This window comes from Mytilus edulis, chromosome 6, assembly GCF_963676685.1.
Source record: "Mytilus edulis chromosome 6, xbMytEdul2.2, whole genome shotgun sequence".
Lineage (NCBI taxonomy): Eukaryota > Metazoa > Mollusca > Bivalvia > Mytilida > Mytilidae > Mytilus > Mytilus edulis.
In genome coordinates, this window is record NC_092349.1 from 23,054,333 (window position 1) to 23,072,948 (window position 18,616).

Below are 18,616 nucleotides of genomic sequence, written 5' to 3' on the forward strand. Positions count from 1 at the left end.
TAAAGACCATTATGTATTATTTGTGACGTTGATACGAAATATTTATCAACAAGGTCTTGGTACCTTCCGATGAACTTTAAAAAAAAAAGAACGAGACGTTCTTTGACATATCCCTGGTTCATCAACTTTCTACTCAGATACTGATGACGTTTTACAAAGTCTGAGTAGGAGCTGCAAGCTCTTGAATATCGAATAAGTTGGGAAATATATATCCCATATTCAGAAGAAGTTGGTATATTGCTACTAAGGTGTGGGACATTTTTATTTCAAAGTTAAAATCGTCTCGTTTGTCATAGATTCTGGTGTTGAGATGACTGTGTAAGTCAAATTCGAGATATAAGTCTAAAAATGAGGCGACGGAAGCCGTGTCTGTTGTTTCTTTAATTTCTAGTTCTGGGGGATATATTAATGGAACCCAATCTGAAAAGTTTTGATTGTTTATGGAAAGAACATCATCAATATATCTGAAAGTGAAATTATATAATCTGGCTTCTTTGATCCTCTTGTTTTTGACATGTTTTGGGAGGAACTCCGATTCATATGAAAATAAGAAGAGGTCAGCAAGAAGAGGCGCACAGTTAGTTCCCATAGGAATAACGACAATTAGTCGGAAAAGTCTACCTCCAAACTCAACAATTATGGTGTCGATAAGAAACTCCAGCATACTGATCATTTGTTCTTCTGTGTAGCATGTTTTATCTTTTTTTTGTCACTATTAACGAAATAAGCCTTATGAAATCCCAAAGTAATAAATTTATAGAGTATGCTACCATTTTTATGTTGAAAGGCATTGTGGATTATTTCTTTTAGGCGATTTTTCAATTTCATATGGGGAATGGTGGTATAAAGGGTTGAAAAATCAAAAGTTTTGATAGAACTGGGACAACATCCCTAATGCGCCTCGAAATGAGGAACTTAAAAGTCACGTGTAAAGAAAAAATCTCTGTGTAGTGATATTGGACATGTTTCTATTTTTAACAAATGACTGAACTTAATTATTTGTGGTGATTAGGAAAGTAGAGGAACATAGAATAAATGTGTAAAAACTATGGAGCTATTGAATATGTTCAAAGTATTAAATTTTCAAAGAACTTATTGTGTTAAAAAGGGGATATTTTACCACAAGGAGCCGCATCACAAAAGGATGTTCGGGGTTTGCTAATTTACGGAAAAAGTAATCTCACTTCGTACCCCGAAAATTTAACCACATATGTGAAAATGTCACAGCTTCGAAACGAGCTATCATACATATCCAAGTTTACGATATGGACTGAGCTACAGGAAAAAACGTTACCATTACCGCCTATGTAAAAAGATATTGAGCCAACTTATTTTCAGAAAAAGACCGAGATTTAAAATTGTCTAGAAATTCTATAGAATTTTTAAGAATCCACATAATGTTAATACCACTACTCGAGTAAACAGTTTCACAGTATTTCTGAAGACCCTCTTTCACTGCGGACAGAATTTTAGTCAATCTAATGGACAATTCTTTAGTGGAACATGAAGATGAGCCAGCAATATACCGTTGTTTGTACGGAATTTTATGAAGCTTTGGTATCCAATACAAACAAGGTAAGTCCTCCGATTCGGTGTTCAATGTAATGTTTATTGAAGCCATGAAGGACTTATGATTTGCTAAAATATCATCCTTGTCAAATGATATGTCTTTGAATGTGGGATTACCTGAGTGCTCCTTTATACCAATTCTTTTACAAGACATTCTTAGTAATACGATTTACATACAAAGACAATATTATTTGAAGCTTTGTCCGCAGGAACAACAACATACTTATCATGAAGAGATGATAGACATTTCATGGCCTCTTTGTCTCTGAAAACGGACTTTGGTCGATCGTTCACAGTTTTTCAACTTGTGAATGCGACGTTGTATCAGAAACCTGATAGTTTTAACCCATTCTGACAAAGTGTCCAGTTCAACTTCTTCTCGCTTAGCCAATGCTCTGGCGTAGTCCTCAATGGAATTCATAATTATTTTGAAATTATGGTTCTAATTGATGTCTTGGGGTTCTCTAAACTTAGGATCATGAGATATCACCTTTCGGAGATTTTCATGTTGACATGGTTGAATTATGTTTAGATCCCCAGTTATAACATGAGCAGAGGGGCTGTAATTATAAGGCGAGTGATAACAGTCACATGTCGGAGGTTTTTTTAGGTATTGTTCTAGGTAAAGGTCCTGCACTGCTTAGTTATAGTTAAATATTTTAGGTGCAAAGGGTTTTGGTGTAACTTTAAGATACAATAGGAACAGACTGATTTTGAAAATAAATAGGAATTTTAGATGTTACCTCCTTGTGATGTAGAACGTTGCAGATATTGATTGCATCAATTCCTCTATTGGCAAAATCAATAGGAAGGAATTTCCTCTTTTCCTCATGTAAAGGTTCCAATCTTACTGGTTTGAAAAGACGGAAAAGAGCTACATCACAAATAATACTGACTAGTCTGTGTATTGCAGAAAATGTATTGGTGCCTCCTTTGTCAAATGCATAATCTCTCAAACGTTTTAGAAAATTCACTGGCAGTGAAAAGAGAATATTTCTTATGTAATGTAAATCTAGTGGACGATGAAGATGTGAAAGAAGGTCATCAAAGCTCCCAGAAGGAAAGGTTCTGAATAAAACTAATAATAATAAACATTTTTTTATGTAACTGATGAGGTATCAGTTATTACTAATTATTTTTGATAGAATTGCATGGACAAAGTTACCCATAATCATTAAAATTATAATAAGTATTTCTTGAGTGTAAAGATAGGTTAATCAGTATATCTTGAGTGTAGAGATAAACTTTTATATGTATTATACTGAATAGATTCTTGTCATATCATCTAAAAGTCTATAATTTAAGTATATTATTATTTAAATTTTTGTTGTTTATCTTGAATATAAATGAAAATACATAATTCTTGTAATGAATAAAGTGTAAAAACTTATTTATGTAATTTTTAGCAAATGCCTTTATTGTACTGACCAGATCATATCTTGTCATACTAACTTTGCAATTTATATAATACTCATAAAGTATGAGTAAAACATTTGAGTCAAACATTTCAAGCCCCTGCCCGCTACACTTTTTTTCATATTTATTTAAAATGTCTATTTAGCAAATAGTATTGAGACTTATCCAACTTTTTATGATAGGCATGTTTAAGTGTTTACCACTAATGATTAAATAACTATAACATTAACCAGAGTTGTCTTACGTTATTCCTCAAAAAATGGCTAAAACACAATTTGTATTTAAAACAAAAGAAATTCTAAAACTATTTTTCATTGAAAAGCATTGTTACTTTATTCAATCACAAGGACTTTGTCAAATCTAGTAATTGTATTGAATATTGTAACAGTTATGACCATTAATACAAGTGTTGAAGTAGCATTGTCAATAAAAAATACATTGATAATGGAAAAACATTTGGTAGAAATGCAGCAGTATACAAAGGAAAAATTATTTGTTAATTGATACCAGTAGATAGATCCGATAACACAACTAGTAACTGCTAATAAATATGTAAGAATTTGTTTCTCTTATGATGAATAAAACATATTTTCTTTTTGTTTCAAATTAAATCTCCTTTAAGTGCATTCTACATTCCAAAAAGTTGTCAATTTCATAAACACCTGCTAGCATAGTTTGATTCATCCAGTGAATTGATAAAGATTTTTACCATGAAATTAATTCAATCATTTACTGAGATCATTGGTAATAACAACGTGATTAATGTTTTTATATATGCAATGGGTTCGGAAAGGTATAACATGTATAACATTTCATATAATTAGAGAAAACTAGGTTAACGATTCAGTAATGTTTCCTTTGACGAGGATAAATAGTAGACACATGCTTGATAATAATGTTAAAGTTGATGATAAATGGTTTTACAGCTAATAGTTTATGCCACACTGTTGAAATGCCGATTTTGACAACAGATAGTGTTAAACTTAATACAAAAAACTGCATCCCTCCAAATGTACGCCTGGAACAATTCATCTGATTATCATGTCTATTTTCTAAAAGTAAATTATCATATCAGTAACAAAACTGTTTTTAATTTACCTATTTATGCAAAACATAAATGATGTCTGAAATGTATAAGAGGGACGTCAAATACAATAGGGACAGTTATCTCATAGATCGAAAATAACCTGTCAAAGTTATGGACAAAAATAGTACACAAGACACAACATAGAAAACTAAAGACTAAGCAACACGATACCAACTAAAACTTAGGGTAATATCAAGAGCTACGGGTGTGCATATCCTGCTCCACACGTGGCACTCGTCGTGTTGCTCATGTTATTAAAAACTCGGTAAATCGTCTAATTTAGTAGGTCACATTAGGGAAAATGGAGGGGATTGTAGTAACGACATAAGTAACATATCCGACACAGTCTGTGAAACGGTAATGCCATTACGGTCAATCGACTCTTAATGGCGTCCGTCAAATTAAAGAAGAGATGGTTTCAACTTTACTATTTGGAACTTTTGGTTTAATAACTTCCTTGTGAGCAAAAACCCTATATCAGGGAAAAAAAATTGGATACCATCCTGGGAATATAATATTAATTGGGAAATATATACTCCGTTCGCCAACGCTTCTAGAATGTTGCTACATAGAAATAAAAAGTTAACAATTCGGAGGCTGAAATCATCTGTTTCGTCGTTAAGTTTTGTTTCAACCGACCTGCATTGTCAATTTCTTAATTGTAGGTCAACCTATGAATGTATGAGGCAGACTTAAATGTATCTTTTGTATCCTTTATTCCAAGACCTATCATCGAGGTGCATGATGCATGATAGGTTATCCTATGAAAGTTCCTATATTATATTAATGCCGTCTTATAAAAATCCAACGATATTCCAGTTATTCGTGCTGTGTGAATCTTTGTTATATTTAGAATTGTTGTATTTCCCCGCAATCAATTGGTTATTTTATTATTGTAGAACGATTGAAAAATAAGATACGGAATGACATCGTCACTGAAAACCAGTTAAAGAACAAGGACAAATTGAAAACAGAGGTACGATATACACATGTGCCTGTCTTCCAAAACCATACGTATCTTGTCTTCTTGACTTAAAAAAAGCTATTGCTATTTCAAGCCAAAATTATCAAAATGTACATACTAAATAAACATAACACCATTGACAATAACATAAAATCTCCCTATATGTCTATGGATAACTATCTGTCTTATGTTTTACCGGTAGATAAATGTGCTTAGGTTTGATTTTGCATTGCTGTTTGAAATGGTACATGAAAAAGCGTTACGACTGATTTTAGTATATCTCTTTCTTTTTTGGATTCGAGCGTCACTGATGAGACTTTTGTAGCAGAAACGCGCGTCTGGCGTATAAACAAAATTTAGTCCTGGTATCTATGATTGTTCTGAATAATAAGGATGTTCTTATCCCAAGCGGCAATCTTAGCAGTATTTGGCACAACCTTTTTCAACTTTTGATACTCAGTGCTGCACATCTTTGTACTTTTTTTTACTTTCGAACTTTTATATCTGGGCTTCACTGGTGAGTCTTGTGTGGACGAGGCGCGTTTATGGCGTATTGGACTGTAAACCTGATGCCTTTTGTTAGCTATTATCCATGTGTGTCTTTGTCTAATATGTTCTCCTATTTATTTGTATTGTAGTCCTGTAATATTATGTTGTAATTTTAATGTTATATTTAACATTGCCATTAAAGTGCGAGGTTCGGTATGCCACAAAACCAGGTTCAACCCACCATTTTTTTCTTTAAAAATGTCCTGTACCAAGTCAGGAATATGGCCATTGTTATATTATAGTTCGTTTCTGTGTGTGTTACATTTTAACGTTGTGTTTCCGTTGTGTCGTTCATTTTCTCTTATATTTGAGTGTGAATTCATATTACAATAAGACGTATCACCTTACTTTTCTATCCCAAATTCATGTATTTTTTTTTTTTAATTTTGTATTTGTTATTTTCATCGGATTTTGTCTAATGCTTAGTCTGTTTCTGTGTGTGTTACATTTTAATGTTGTATCGTTGATCTCCACTTATATTTAATACGTTTTCCTCAGTTTTAGTTTGCTACCCCGATTTTGTTTTTTGTCCATAGATTTACGAGTTTTGAACAGCGGTATACTACTGTTGCCTTTATTTATTTTCTTGTATTTTCTTCTGTTTATTGTAGGTAAAGTGTTTAACAGGGAAACTGTTACTTGGCTTGATATTCATTGGAGTATCATGTATTGCTATTTTTTCTACTGTTAAGCTACACATGTCTAGGTAGGTCATCATTTTACTATTTGATAGCATAAGAGTGTACTTAACAATTGCAATTTGAATCAGAATTGTTTTATAATTGTTTTCTATGTAAATTACTTGAATTTAACGTTGAAAGAATATTACGTTATGTCCCATTAAAAAATTTCTCATTTTAATGCCCATAGTACAATTCAAATTTACGGTTTTGTAACTAGCATTTGCAATCCTATTAAAACCTAACAAATGTAAAATTCTGGAGTAAAATTGCTTTTCTCCTGGAATACCGACAAAACAACTTCTATCTAAAACTTGATATCTCACATTGCCTTTTGGTTATTCAAATTTTAACCAATATTTTTTAACAAATTGCTATGTTTAAAGTCCCTGTTATATTTTTCGTATTAATTAGATATAGGACGATGGGGTATGAGTGCCAATGAGACAACGCTCCATCAAAATAACAACTTGTAAAAGTAAACCATTATAGGTCAAGGTAGGCCTTTAACACGGAGCCTTGGTTCACACCGAACAATAAGCTATAAAAAGCCCCAAAAGTAACTAGTGTAAAACCATTCAAACGGGAAAACCAACGATCTAATCTATAGAAAAAAAAACGTGAAACGAGAAACACGTATAAAATACATAAACAAACGACAACTACTGTACATCATATTTCTGACTTGGGACATGTGCAAACATTTGTAGCGGGATTTAACGTTTTAATGGTACCAAACCTTCTCCCTTTTCTGAAGCAATAGTATAAAATCACAACATAGAAAAAACACATGATAAAATATCAATTGGAAGGCTTAACTCAATCAAAAAAGTAAATTAACACATTATGAACGAAAAAAATTGATCTGCGATACCTGAATGCATTATATACAAAGTTAATAAAATTATAAGGGAAAAATTATTAAATACAAAAGTAAATAAACAGATTTAAACAAATATGAAGTAAGATACTACTCTGAAATATTTAACATTTATTTAGAAAATCATCACTTTTGAAAAATATGTCGAAATAGCTATTAATCGTTAATGCATTACGATAGTATCTGAATTCTGGCAAAACATCATGTTATCATGCATTCTGTCAAAAAAAATCTTCCAAACATTGAACAAAGTCAATTTCTATAAAATATGCGTTGGGATACCCACTTTTCAACCCACTGTCTGTGTAGTTCTTTGTGGCAAGGGATGACTATTCTTTGATAAATATTTATCGATAGTTCTCCAATGGGATAGCAAAGGCCGAACCCTGTCATCAAACAATAGAAAACTACAATTTCACTTAAACAGTCGAAAGAATTGCCCATTTTGAACCAATTGTCTATGCTTTAACAAATAATTATCGGATAGTGAAATAACGATATAGTTAACAATTTGGGGATAAGTATTTTTAAAGCCCCAACAATCTTGATATTTTATTTTTCAGTTAAAACATGATTCAGGAAGTCGCAATAATGAGATTTGCAGTTGCATTGAAAAATACGATTGTCGGTATTACTTGATAAAATTAATTAACTCTAAATTTTGCACTGTAACATGTGTAAGGTAGTTCAGGGGTATAGAAAAAAAATGACAGAATGTTCTTATACTTTGTAAAATTTAACTTTGAAGTATTGTAAATGAAAAAATGCAAAAAAAAATTGGAGGTCACCGGCCATCTAAGAGATATTTTGACCTCTGAAAATGAGTGCAAATAGGTTTTATGGAAATATAGGGAAAATGGACAAAAATACACTTTAATTGAATTTTCAGAGCAAAATAAATGACAGAAGTTGCTCATTATTTCAAACTGTAAAGCTTGATGTCTCTATTTTATAAAATTGAAATAAAATTTGAGGGTCACCGGCCATCCAAGAGATTTTTTAACCTTTGGACATTTACAATTAATAAAATTCCAACTTGAAGAAATTCGATCCAATAATAAAAAAAGTTATTGCAATTTGAATAATTTTAGTCGTATATTTTCAGGACTTTTAAGGTCTTTTCCGGTCTTTTCAGGTCCACTTTCAGGTCTTTAGTGTAACCCTTTTTGGGGCCCTTTATAGCTTGCTGTTCGGTGTGAGCCAAAGCTCCGTGTTGAAGGCCGTACCTTTGCCTATAAAGGTTTACTTTTACAAATTGTTACTTGGATGGAGATTTGTCTCAATGGCACTCAAACCACATCTTACTATATCTATTGACACATCTGTGTCATCTATGATATCGTTCACTAAAATATCGTCATTTGAGCTTGATGGACCAGCAATAGGTTGTAATTTAGGTTGGATTGGTCGGTCCGGCATCTCTGCTTGATCAGGATTCGTTACTATCAGACTTTCTGGTTCTATATCAACCCCTACCACCACGTCCACGTGTTCTAGTAGATTGTGGTGGCATGACTGTATTGTTTCCGAGAAATCTACGTATTTATTAGAAATAGAAGGAATGGGACTGTATTGATATGGAACACGATGTTGACGTTGTTGCTGAGAACGTAGTAAGATCGCGGTATGAACGTAGTATAATCGTGGTAAGAACGATTTATAATCGCAGTAGAAGCGTGGTAAGATCTTGTTGCAATAAAAAAAATCGTGGTATGGTCGTAGTGAGAACATAATGAGCGTAGAAAGATCTTGATAAGCGTAGTGAGGTCGCAGAATAAGCGCGGTGAGAACGTGGTATAATCGTAGCGGGATCGTTGTTTCAGCGTATTGAGGATGTAGTAGCATCGTGAAAGCAACGAAAATTTACATGTTCATGCCGCTCATACCGCGACCTCACCACGATCTGAGTTTATTTTAGATCGCGGTGAGCGTGGTGCGATCGTGATCTAGTGGGACTGGGGCTTTAGACTTTTCAATACATAACGTACTGTTAAATTATTACATGTAATATACTATGCCATTTGTAATTTCCTTTCTATTTAAAGTACATTTTGTACATATGGGAGCATTCAGAGGCGGCCCTGGGAAAGATTTGGTTAATAATATAGGGAATCACTGGAGCATGACCTGAGCGGGTCCCCTCTTAGGCAGTCAGTGAGCCCCCACTTATGAAAAATTATTGATCCGCCACTGGGATTATTTATTCAACAAAAACATTCACGAGTTTTAAATTGCTGGAAAATATCAAATCTTTATACAAGACCTCCCCCCCCCCCCACTCCCCCCCTTTTCATTCAAAAACCTACTAAACATGCTAAAAGGCACATACTCATACATTTTTATAATTTTGACTTTTGAATAATTTTTAATTTTTATACATATCTGATTCATGAACATCAAATTAGTCTTGAAAACATTTTGTCTATAATATATATCTTATAATTGCCATGAAACTTGGTCAACAGACTTTTAATTTAGTAAGCTCTGCTCACACAACGTTGGTTAAGATCGGTTAATTCCTAATATCCTATTAGATTGGGGAACATAGTTAATTTATTATCCTTTGATTTTATCTTTATTTACAAAATATAGCCTCTTGTGTGAACATTACATATCTTGCAATGCATGTAATGTTCACAATACATTTGTAAATAAAGAAAATAGACATGCATGTAACAATGAAGAAAAACGGGGTGTTAAATTATAAGAAGTACAGAAAAATGGAAAAAACAAAAAATAAATAGAGATAAATGGTATATATTTTTTTATACAAATAAGGCCGTTAGTTTTCTTGTTTTCTTGTTTGAATTGTGTTACATTGTCATATCGGGGCCTTTATTGCTGACTATGCGGTATGGGCTTTGCTCTTTGTTGAAGGCCGTACGGTGACCTATAGTTGTTAATGTCTGTGTCATTTTGGTCTCTTGTGGATACATTGAAGTTGTCTCATTGGCAATCATACCACATCTTTTTTTATATAGATGGAATATGTTCTAAATTTTAAGTGTGCATGCTTACCCAAAAATGTTTCAACTAGGTTTACAACAAGAAAATTCTGTTTGCATATACATGTTATTATATAAACCACCTACTTGCATAAATCATGACCTTTTCTCCCAGAAACCCAAATGGTCTGAACCCTAAGCAGATGACATATTTCTAAGGTCTATGCCTATGGTTACATGTATACTTAATTATATTGTTTTGAAATTATTTCCTCTAATTTTACGCTTACATATTATTTTTCAGTGATCGTGAATCGCTCTTTTAGCATGTATATTCAATTCATTAGTACTTACTTTTCAGTGTAAATTTCCCCCTTTTCATAATTTGTTTACATCCAATCCATCTTTCTCATGTTTGTCGGACCTTTTCTAGTGTAAGACAAGGGTGAAACTGCTTCATAAGCTACCAAAATGAAGATCGTTATCTATAATTTCGATCTGCATTACAGTATTCATGAAAAGCAGTTCACGTGTTCGATTATTAATATGAGTTATTTACTCTTCATTCTTCTCATGCTTATCCCATATTTATTTTTAGAACGGAAGTACTATTTCGACAATGACAATTGTTACAATAACCTTTATTAAGTTTTAAAATTGCATTTAGAAGTTATTCAACTCTTTCTCAATGTATTTAAATAAAAAAGAAAATTTAAGTGATCATATTTTATTGTTATGGAAAATTACGACAATGGTAGTACTTCATTCGCCACAGCGGCTTAACCCGGGTTAGGCCGGTCGACGCTTCCTGTATAGGCACAGTCGCTTCATTTGCTGTACAGTCAGCCGCCGGCGCAAATAGGCATACGCCGCCCACGCCGATCTTCACTCACCGGCAGGCAATCAGCAGTCATAAGTATGGCGGGAAGCGTAATTTTTGATAAATTGTCGGAATTTGAAGATTTGATTTTTTCCAATTAGACTATATTATATGATACTGCATTGGTCAACTATGACGATAATATATTGCCATGCTATATTTTATTTTCAAGTTTATAAAATTTATGTCGGAGAAACGTTTTTATAATGAATAAGGCCTAAGTAAAAAAGATTGCATTTTAAAAATATATATTTATATTGTTAACAGGTTCATTTTTTATATTCCCGAGCTTAGAAAGCTAAACAGTATAAATTTGAACTTCTGTCGCCATTTTTAAATCAGCCGGTTCCACTCGTTTTATTTTCAGTCATCTTTAACCCGGTCACGTTATAGGGCGAACCGGGCATAGCCCGACCTAGAACAAATGAAGCAGCCCCAATTGTACATGACTTACGATATCATTGCGCAACTTTATGCGCAGACGGCGTGAAAACTACCTTAAAGTTGTTTAGATGAATTAGAAATTCGCACTAAACGTCCATTTAGAGGTGTTTTATAGTATAACAACTTTAATGATTATTGTTAATCGCAGGTGTATGTATTGCTGAATGTATAATATTTGAAATAATGATAATAATAATAAGAAGAAAAGACACATTTATCATTTGAATCAGCCTAAAAGAAGGAAAGATATTATTTTTATCCATTTTCTTGGAAATGTTAACCATTATCAATCTGTTTTCCTGATTGTATATTTGGCGCCTACTTATATATGTAAGCAAAAACATTTGTTGGCGAAGGGCATTTTGAATATGATTTCATCAAATTTTCAACACATTTTCGAAGAGGAAAAATTCCTAATTTCTAAGGGTTTATTTTCATCTGTAGAAATGTAACATTCTTTTAATCTTTTAATGAGTACATTGATAAACAGAACATTGTGTTTCGTTATTATGAAAATGAATCAATTTATGGTATGACATATTTAATATATGCTACGCTACTGGTAAATAGCAAGAGGTGGAGTTATTCGGATCAGTTTCTCGTATTTCAACAAGGATTTGTTTTAAGAATGTCTTTACGTAATGTTTATTTAATAGTGAATTTTACTGTTTTAATGATAATGTTATATAAAAAAATACAGTTAAATGGAGAACAAATAATGTTTATTTAAAGGATGATAGTGAATAATGATGTCACGAACACACTAAAAATTCACTAAAGTATTTTCCTCTATGTCATGCACGAAACGTCAGTATTCACAGTTTCGTGATAAGTTCCCAGTCATTGACGCTGATGAAATACAGTTTGTTTGTAAAATAGGCAAAATGTTTTCCATTTGATTAGGAACTTTTCGTTTGGAATTTTCCACGGAGTTCAGTATTTTAGTGATTTTACTTTCAACTTGCTTGTGTATGATAGTTCTTACCAATTAACATTACGTCAAGTAAAGCTACTTTATTTTACGCTTACAGTTTTGTTTTTTAAATTGTCCTTTTTAGAGTAAATTGCATTATTGCAGAAAAACGCCCGAATTCAGAATATTGATGTATCATATTGCTGTCGACGCATCTGTATAATATTCTTACTTTGCAGTGATAAAAACAATGAGATGGATTTGAAACGAGATGTACAGAAAACAGAAAATTCAAACTTTGATAAAGTATTATTGAAACTTCTTTTGGGACAAAAGAAACGCAATGTTCAGACTGAAACAACAGAAAAACCAACAATAGTTAGTGTAATAAAAAAACTGTTATCCGGAAAAGACACATCGAGTTTTAATGTAAATGTTGGTAAGTGGAGATCATCTTAATATTTGTACATACTCATGTATTGTGTGATATTTCAACCAATTCTCAGTGGTAGGTGATTTTAAAATGTACCCCTGATTAATTTGGATGAGGTTTGTTTGAAATTTGGAAAAAAACCTACCATGTTGATACAGATGTACCGATTACATAATCAATTTTACAAATACACATTTTCTGTAGTTCAAATTTTGTCAGCTAAAAATAATGGAATGAAATTTCAACAGGTTAATGTAAATTTAGTTGTTCATGCAAGAAATTTTCTTTTTGTTTAAGAAATCATCTCTGTGTTCAAGAATAAGAAAAGAGTTTTTCCACTTAACGTTTTTTTATCCATAATATACGTCAATGTTAAAATATACGAAAAAATTAAGTCATATGGTTGCAATAAAGATTCACCTCAGTCAAAATCATCTCCCCATGATGCCATGTAATTTTTACATTCGTTAAAATGAAAGCCATTGAAGTGATGATGCACTGTCAATTTGGCTCTGGTAAAAGGATCAAATTATCAACACAGCATCATTACGGGCCTTATATTCAGGTTGGATTTTAAGGAACGAATGTATCTACTGACTATTTATCATCAGTTAATGTTATTGTTTGGTCCTTTTTAAACTATTATGTGATCGGAACTATTATGTAATCGGTTGTCAGGCAGAATTTCCAGCTGTAATTTACTGGATCTTGATCAGACTTTTAGAAATATTAATCGGGAATTATCCTATCAAGAGTTGCAGTAAAAATCGTGAATGTGAAACACCGTCTTTAATCTTGTTGATGTTTACAGCTCTCTTCTTGCTATCTACTATAGTGTCTGATAAAAAACAACATGAGCACTGACATATCTCTCTATCTGTCATATATTTTCATACAAAAAACACAAAAATTGTGGAAATAGTCGTTTAATCGTTTTTTATTGGTAAGCGTATCTCATATTCCCTTTGTATCCTGTTCTATCTTCAAAGGTAATTTTAACTTCTATAATGTTTAAATTGTCGATTTGTTCATTAATTTGGCCATTTATTTTATGTTTTTTTTACATATAGCTCTTCAACGGTTTCGGTACTTATACATCTTCGGATTTTGAAAGTTTGGCTTTGAGCGTTCCTGATGAAGGTAAATCCAGAAAAGCACTTTGGACGCAAGAAATTATTAAACATGTTGTTTTAATTTTTTTGGTTGGACAAAAATTGCTGACCCTTCTGCTTTTTACAATTTCCCTTGTTTCTGCTATTATAAGTTCCGCTATAAATTTTTTAAAGGTGTAATACTACTAAATTATGGTACGTCATACCCGGTTTTTTACTAAAAAGGGTCGACAAAAATATTTCCTTGAATTTGACATGTGGAGTCAATTAATCCTACATTTCATTGCATTTAACATATATCTGTGGTGTTTCAAAGCACCATTCTTTTTAATTTGGTGTTTCTATATAGCAAATGTATAGAGTATTTAAGAAGCTTTGGGTTACATTATTACTAAAGCTATGTGACTTTGAAATACAGGACAAAACTGGAAATTTGGAGGAATTCAGCATCCATATGAACTTAAATGAAATGTTTATATACGTATTGGGAGAAAATGAAGGAGGAAGATAATTAATAAATTTATCAAACCATATTTTGGAGATTTTCGTAAACCTTTTCTACCACAAGAACATCTAAAGATGACAACAGCTAGTGGGAAGTGATAGCCATAGTGAGCTAAAATGTGCTTTTCCTTCCTGATACCTACTATGAATCAATGCCAGAGCATAAAATACAAATAGGACAAAAGAAATTTACATGCTAGTGATTTAGGTTTATTGACTTTACCTTTTACAAATTAGTGGTTTCTACAAAGCTGTCAGACAAAAAATATGTTCGATACATCTGGTTTACCTGTTCAAAACAAGACATGGAAAAAAATCTATTTCTAATTATTCTCACCTGTATTGTGTGTAATGAATTTATAACAGCATCAGCATGTACATGATGAGCAACAATCTTTGCTCAAAAATGCAACAACTTATTTCATTCGGGATCCAAAATGTGAAAAATAATATAATGATGAAAGCTTCAACTTAAGTTTATACTTTTAAACGTTACTTTGAATATCAAGCCTATATTGCTAATGATCATTATGTCATGTGGAACTCGCATATTTAATCGGTCATGCATGAACTCATAAGGATTTGAATAGTTATCAAAGGTACTATGATTATAATTCAATACGCCCGACGCGCGTTTCGCCCTCATAAGACGCATTAGTGACGCTCAGTTCAGAATATTGATAAAGCCACAAAGTTAAACAGCATTGAGGACCCAACATTCCAAAATAGTTATCAAAAGTACCAGGAGTATCTTTTAGTACGCCAGTTGCGCGTTTCGTCTAGATAAGACCCATAAGTGACGCTCATATCAAAATATTTATAAATCCAAACAGGTACAAGGTTGAAGAGCATTGAGGATTCAAAATTCCAGTTGTGCCAAATACAGCTAAGGTAATCTATGACTGGGATAAGAAAATCCTCAGTTTTTTGTAAAATTCAAAGTTTCGTAAACAGGAATTTTATAAAAATGACCACATTATTGATTACGACTAAGCTAATATATTCCTGGAATAAGAAAATTCTTATTTTTTTCAGTTAAGTCAACAGGAAATTTACTAAAATGACCACATGTCATGAAAATATGCAATGTCTCAGAATTGGCTCCACTGCTAACAAAGATTTTCAGACTGAGCATGTGCCTGTCCATTTCCTAACGTCTGGCATGTTTGTAAATTCTTCCCAACAGAACTCAATTTTCATTTCCCAATGTCCGCAAGATCATCTCCTGAAATGTCAATTTCAATACGGTCAAACCTGAGTAAACTGGGTTATGTTGAGTCATGTATATAAACACTGCATAATCCTTAATGCTCTTCAACTTCGTACTTGTTTGGCTTTATAAATATTTTGATATGAGCGTCACTGATGAGTCTTATGTAGACGAAACGCGCGTCTGGCGTACTAAATTATAATCCTGGTACTTTTGATAACTATTTTGGAATGTTGGGTCCTCAATGCTGTTTAACTTTGTACTTGTTTGGCCTTATCAACTTTTGATAACTATTTACACCACTGGGTCGATGCCACTGCTGGTGGACGTTTCGTCCCCGAGGGTATCACCAGTACGGTAGTCAGCACTTCGGTGCTGACATGAATTTCAATTATGTGGTCATTTTTATAAATTTCCTGTTTACATAACTTTGAATTTTTCGAAAAACTAAGGATTTTCTTATCCAAGGAATAGATTACCTGAGCCGTATTTGGCACAATTTTTTAGAATTTTGGATCCTTAATGCTCTTCAACTTCGCACTTGTTTGGCTTGATATATATTTTGATATGAGCGTCACTGATAAGTCTTATGTAGACGAAACGTGCGGCTGGCGTACTAAATTATAATTCTGGTACCTTTGATAACCATTTGAAAGCTGGTGCAGTTTTAAAATGAAAAGTAATCAGATACTTTACGTAACACTAGTATAAAGCATTTTTGAGATTAATATACTTCCAATCTAGGGGATATTAGCTGTTGAATTCATGTTCACTCATTTGACTCCATTCTCATATTTGATCTAAAATATACTAAAATGAATAACAAAATTATAATAAGTCTGAAATAAACAATAAACAATGCATCGATCCGATTATATAAATCAACATTAAGTGTGTATTTTAGTTTAAACGTCATCTAGTTAACCATCGAGACGACATCCAAAGACTACCGAGGTTCACATAACCTGATATAAACATAAATATAAACAGATTGCGACCATATGCAATTGGAATTTTCTAGGGCTATTTGATTGCATGATATAGGTAAAAAAAAGTTTAACTATCGTCTTTACATGTGTAAGGATATTTTTGGAGATCAAATTAGTTTACCTTTCTTTTAGTTTCAATTTTGACATTCTTTTCTTCTTCATGACTGAACACGCCTTATATATGCGTAACCAATCTGTAGCTAAAGGTAGCATAAAGACGGATTCAATCAGCTCGAATTATTTACTTGCAAGGGAATAATTCATCACTGATGTTTCATAGCTTATTTTGTTAAATCAAACTAACCTACATGCTAATAGCGAGATATAACTTCACTATTTTACGTTCATTAATGATTGAACATGTTTATTTATATCTTTAAGTCATTTGTACGTCATTTAATTATATTTCATTTTTATTTCTATTAAGCTTTTTCGGGCTAAAAGCACGTATTACTGTAGCTTGTGTTTATCTTAATTGATATGTTCCTCCTATTCATGACGGGATAATTTTAATCCATTGCGACATTTATCTTATAGAGATAAAGGGAAATTATAAATTGCATGGTAAGTTCGTTTCTGGGATCTAAATCTACCTGTCGTTGCTAATTCCTTGACCTTGAGTAATTAATATTATGATTTTGATTCTGGAGCGATTTTCTTATTTGTCCCCAGATTCTTCCGTAGTGATGTTTTGAACTTTAACTCGATGGATAGCTACGCTTATCAAAAGCACATTAAACCTAAACTGGTTTAACCTCATCTTTGGTAAGCCGTTCTCGCCAAGACTATGTTTAAAACATTTTTCGAAAAATTTACGCACTGAGAATCTAAAAAAAAACGTGAGATTATAAGGCATAAAAACACACACTGAGAATATGATATTACATACTGAGAATTGAAAATTATACACTCAGATTTCAACAAAGCACAGTGACATGAAATAACTTGAAAAATTCACAATGAGAATTCAAAATTATATTATTATGTAAGGTATACTACCGTCATTTCGAGGTAGCCTAGTCCTAAAGACAGATAGATTGGTTATCTTCTCTTAAAGAAGGAAAGAAGGGTAGTTTACTTAACATAATAATGACTTAGCGCTTCAGCTAACAAGAAAGCTAACCAAAGATATAACATTTGTCTACACACTTAATGCAATCGGCTGTAATGAAACACATACATTACGTCAACCCATATACAGATCAAGTTATATTAAAAAGCAGTTTGCCCAATGACACAATCGCATTAAATGATATTAAAACTATATTAAGTAATGACAAACCGTTTGCAGTGCAATACGTAACCATGTCCTGATGTTTAAAATTTTAAATGCTATTTAGTTTTTGTAGATAAACCAGTAAAAGCTCTAGGAATTTATATTGAACATGATAATCAATAATATGAGAATTTAATAGACAAAATGGGTCAATTATTTAGTCTTTGGAAAAAGCGAAATTTCACTATCCTAGGAAAAGTTTTGATCATCAAATCTTTGATTATACCACTCTTCACCTTTTTAGCTAGCTCATGTGTATATCCAGAAAGATCTAAAAAAGAAATAAAAGAAAATGTTTTAAATTTATCTTGAATGACAAACCTGTTCGTTTTTACGACTGAGTATTGTATGAACCTGTGTTACCTCAGAATGTGTATTGCAGTCGGATCCAAATGACGTATTGTTTGACCTTATGAGAATGATTATTTTTTTACGTTCTGTTTGTTTTCAAACTTATCTTTAGAGCAATAAGAAATACGTCAGTTTTCTGAGAACATACACAGTACACATGAACAGCAGTTTTTTTCTACGATGAAAATTATCGATTTCAAAACTTGAATGTGTATGATTGTGTAACAAAATCAACCATGTCAATTTCAGCATGCATGTTTCGTGGATGTCAAGTCTGAAGCGAAGGACAACCCGTACTCTTCTGTTTCAAATTGGACAATATGTTTTTTTTTATTTATTTCGACTGTTGACATTAGTTGTTATGTTAAAATGGATAAGTATTCACCTTGAGCGATGTATTATAGTTGACCCTTA

At 32.4% G+C, this 18,616-nt stretch overlaps 1 protein-coding gene across 1 annotated transcript in view; it reads left to right on the forward strand.

Moving 5' to 3' along the window:
* Positions 1 to 18,616, forward strand: part of LOC139526031 (uncharacterized) — a 61,944-nt gene that overhangs the window by 27,501 nt on the left and 15,827 nt on the right. Inside the window, exons 3-5 of the mRNA XM_071321202.1 lie at positions 4,972 to 5,048; positions 6,197 to 6,291; positions 12,567 to 12,766. Coding sequence (XP_071177303.1) covers positions 4,972 to 5,048; positions 6,197 to 6,291; positions 12,567 to 12,766 — 372 coding nt within the window. The remainder of the gene's footprint in view (positions 1 to 4,971; positions 5,049 to 6,196; positions 6,292 to 12,566; positions 12,767 to 18,616) is intronic.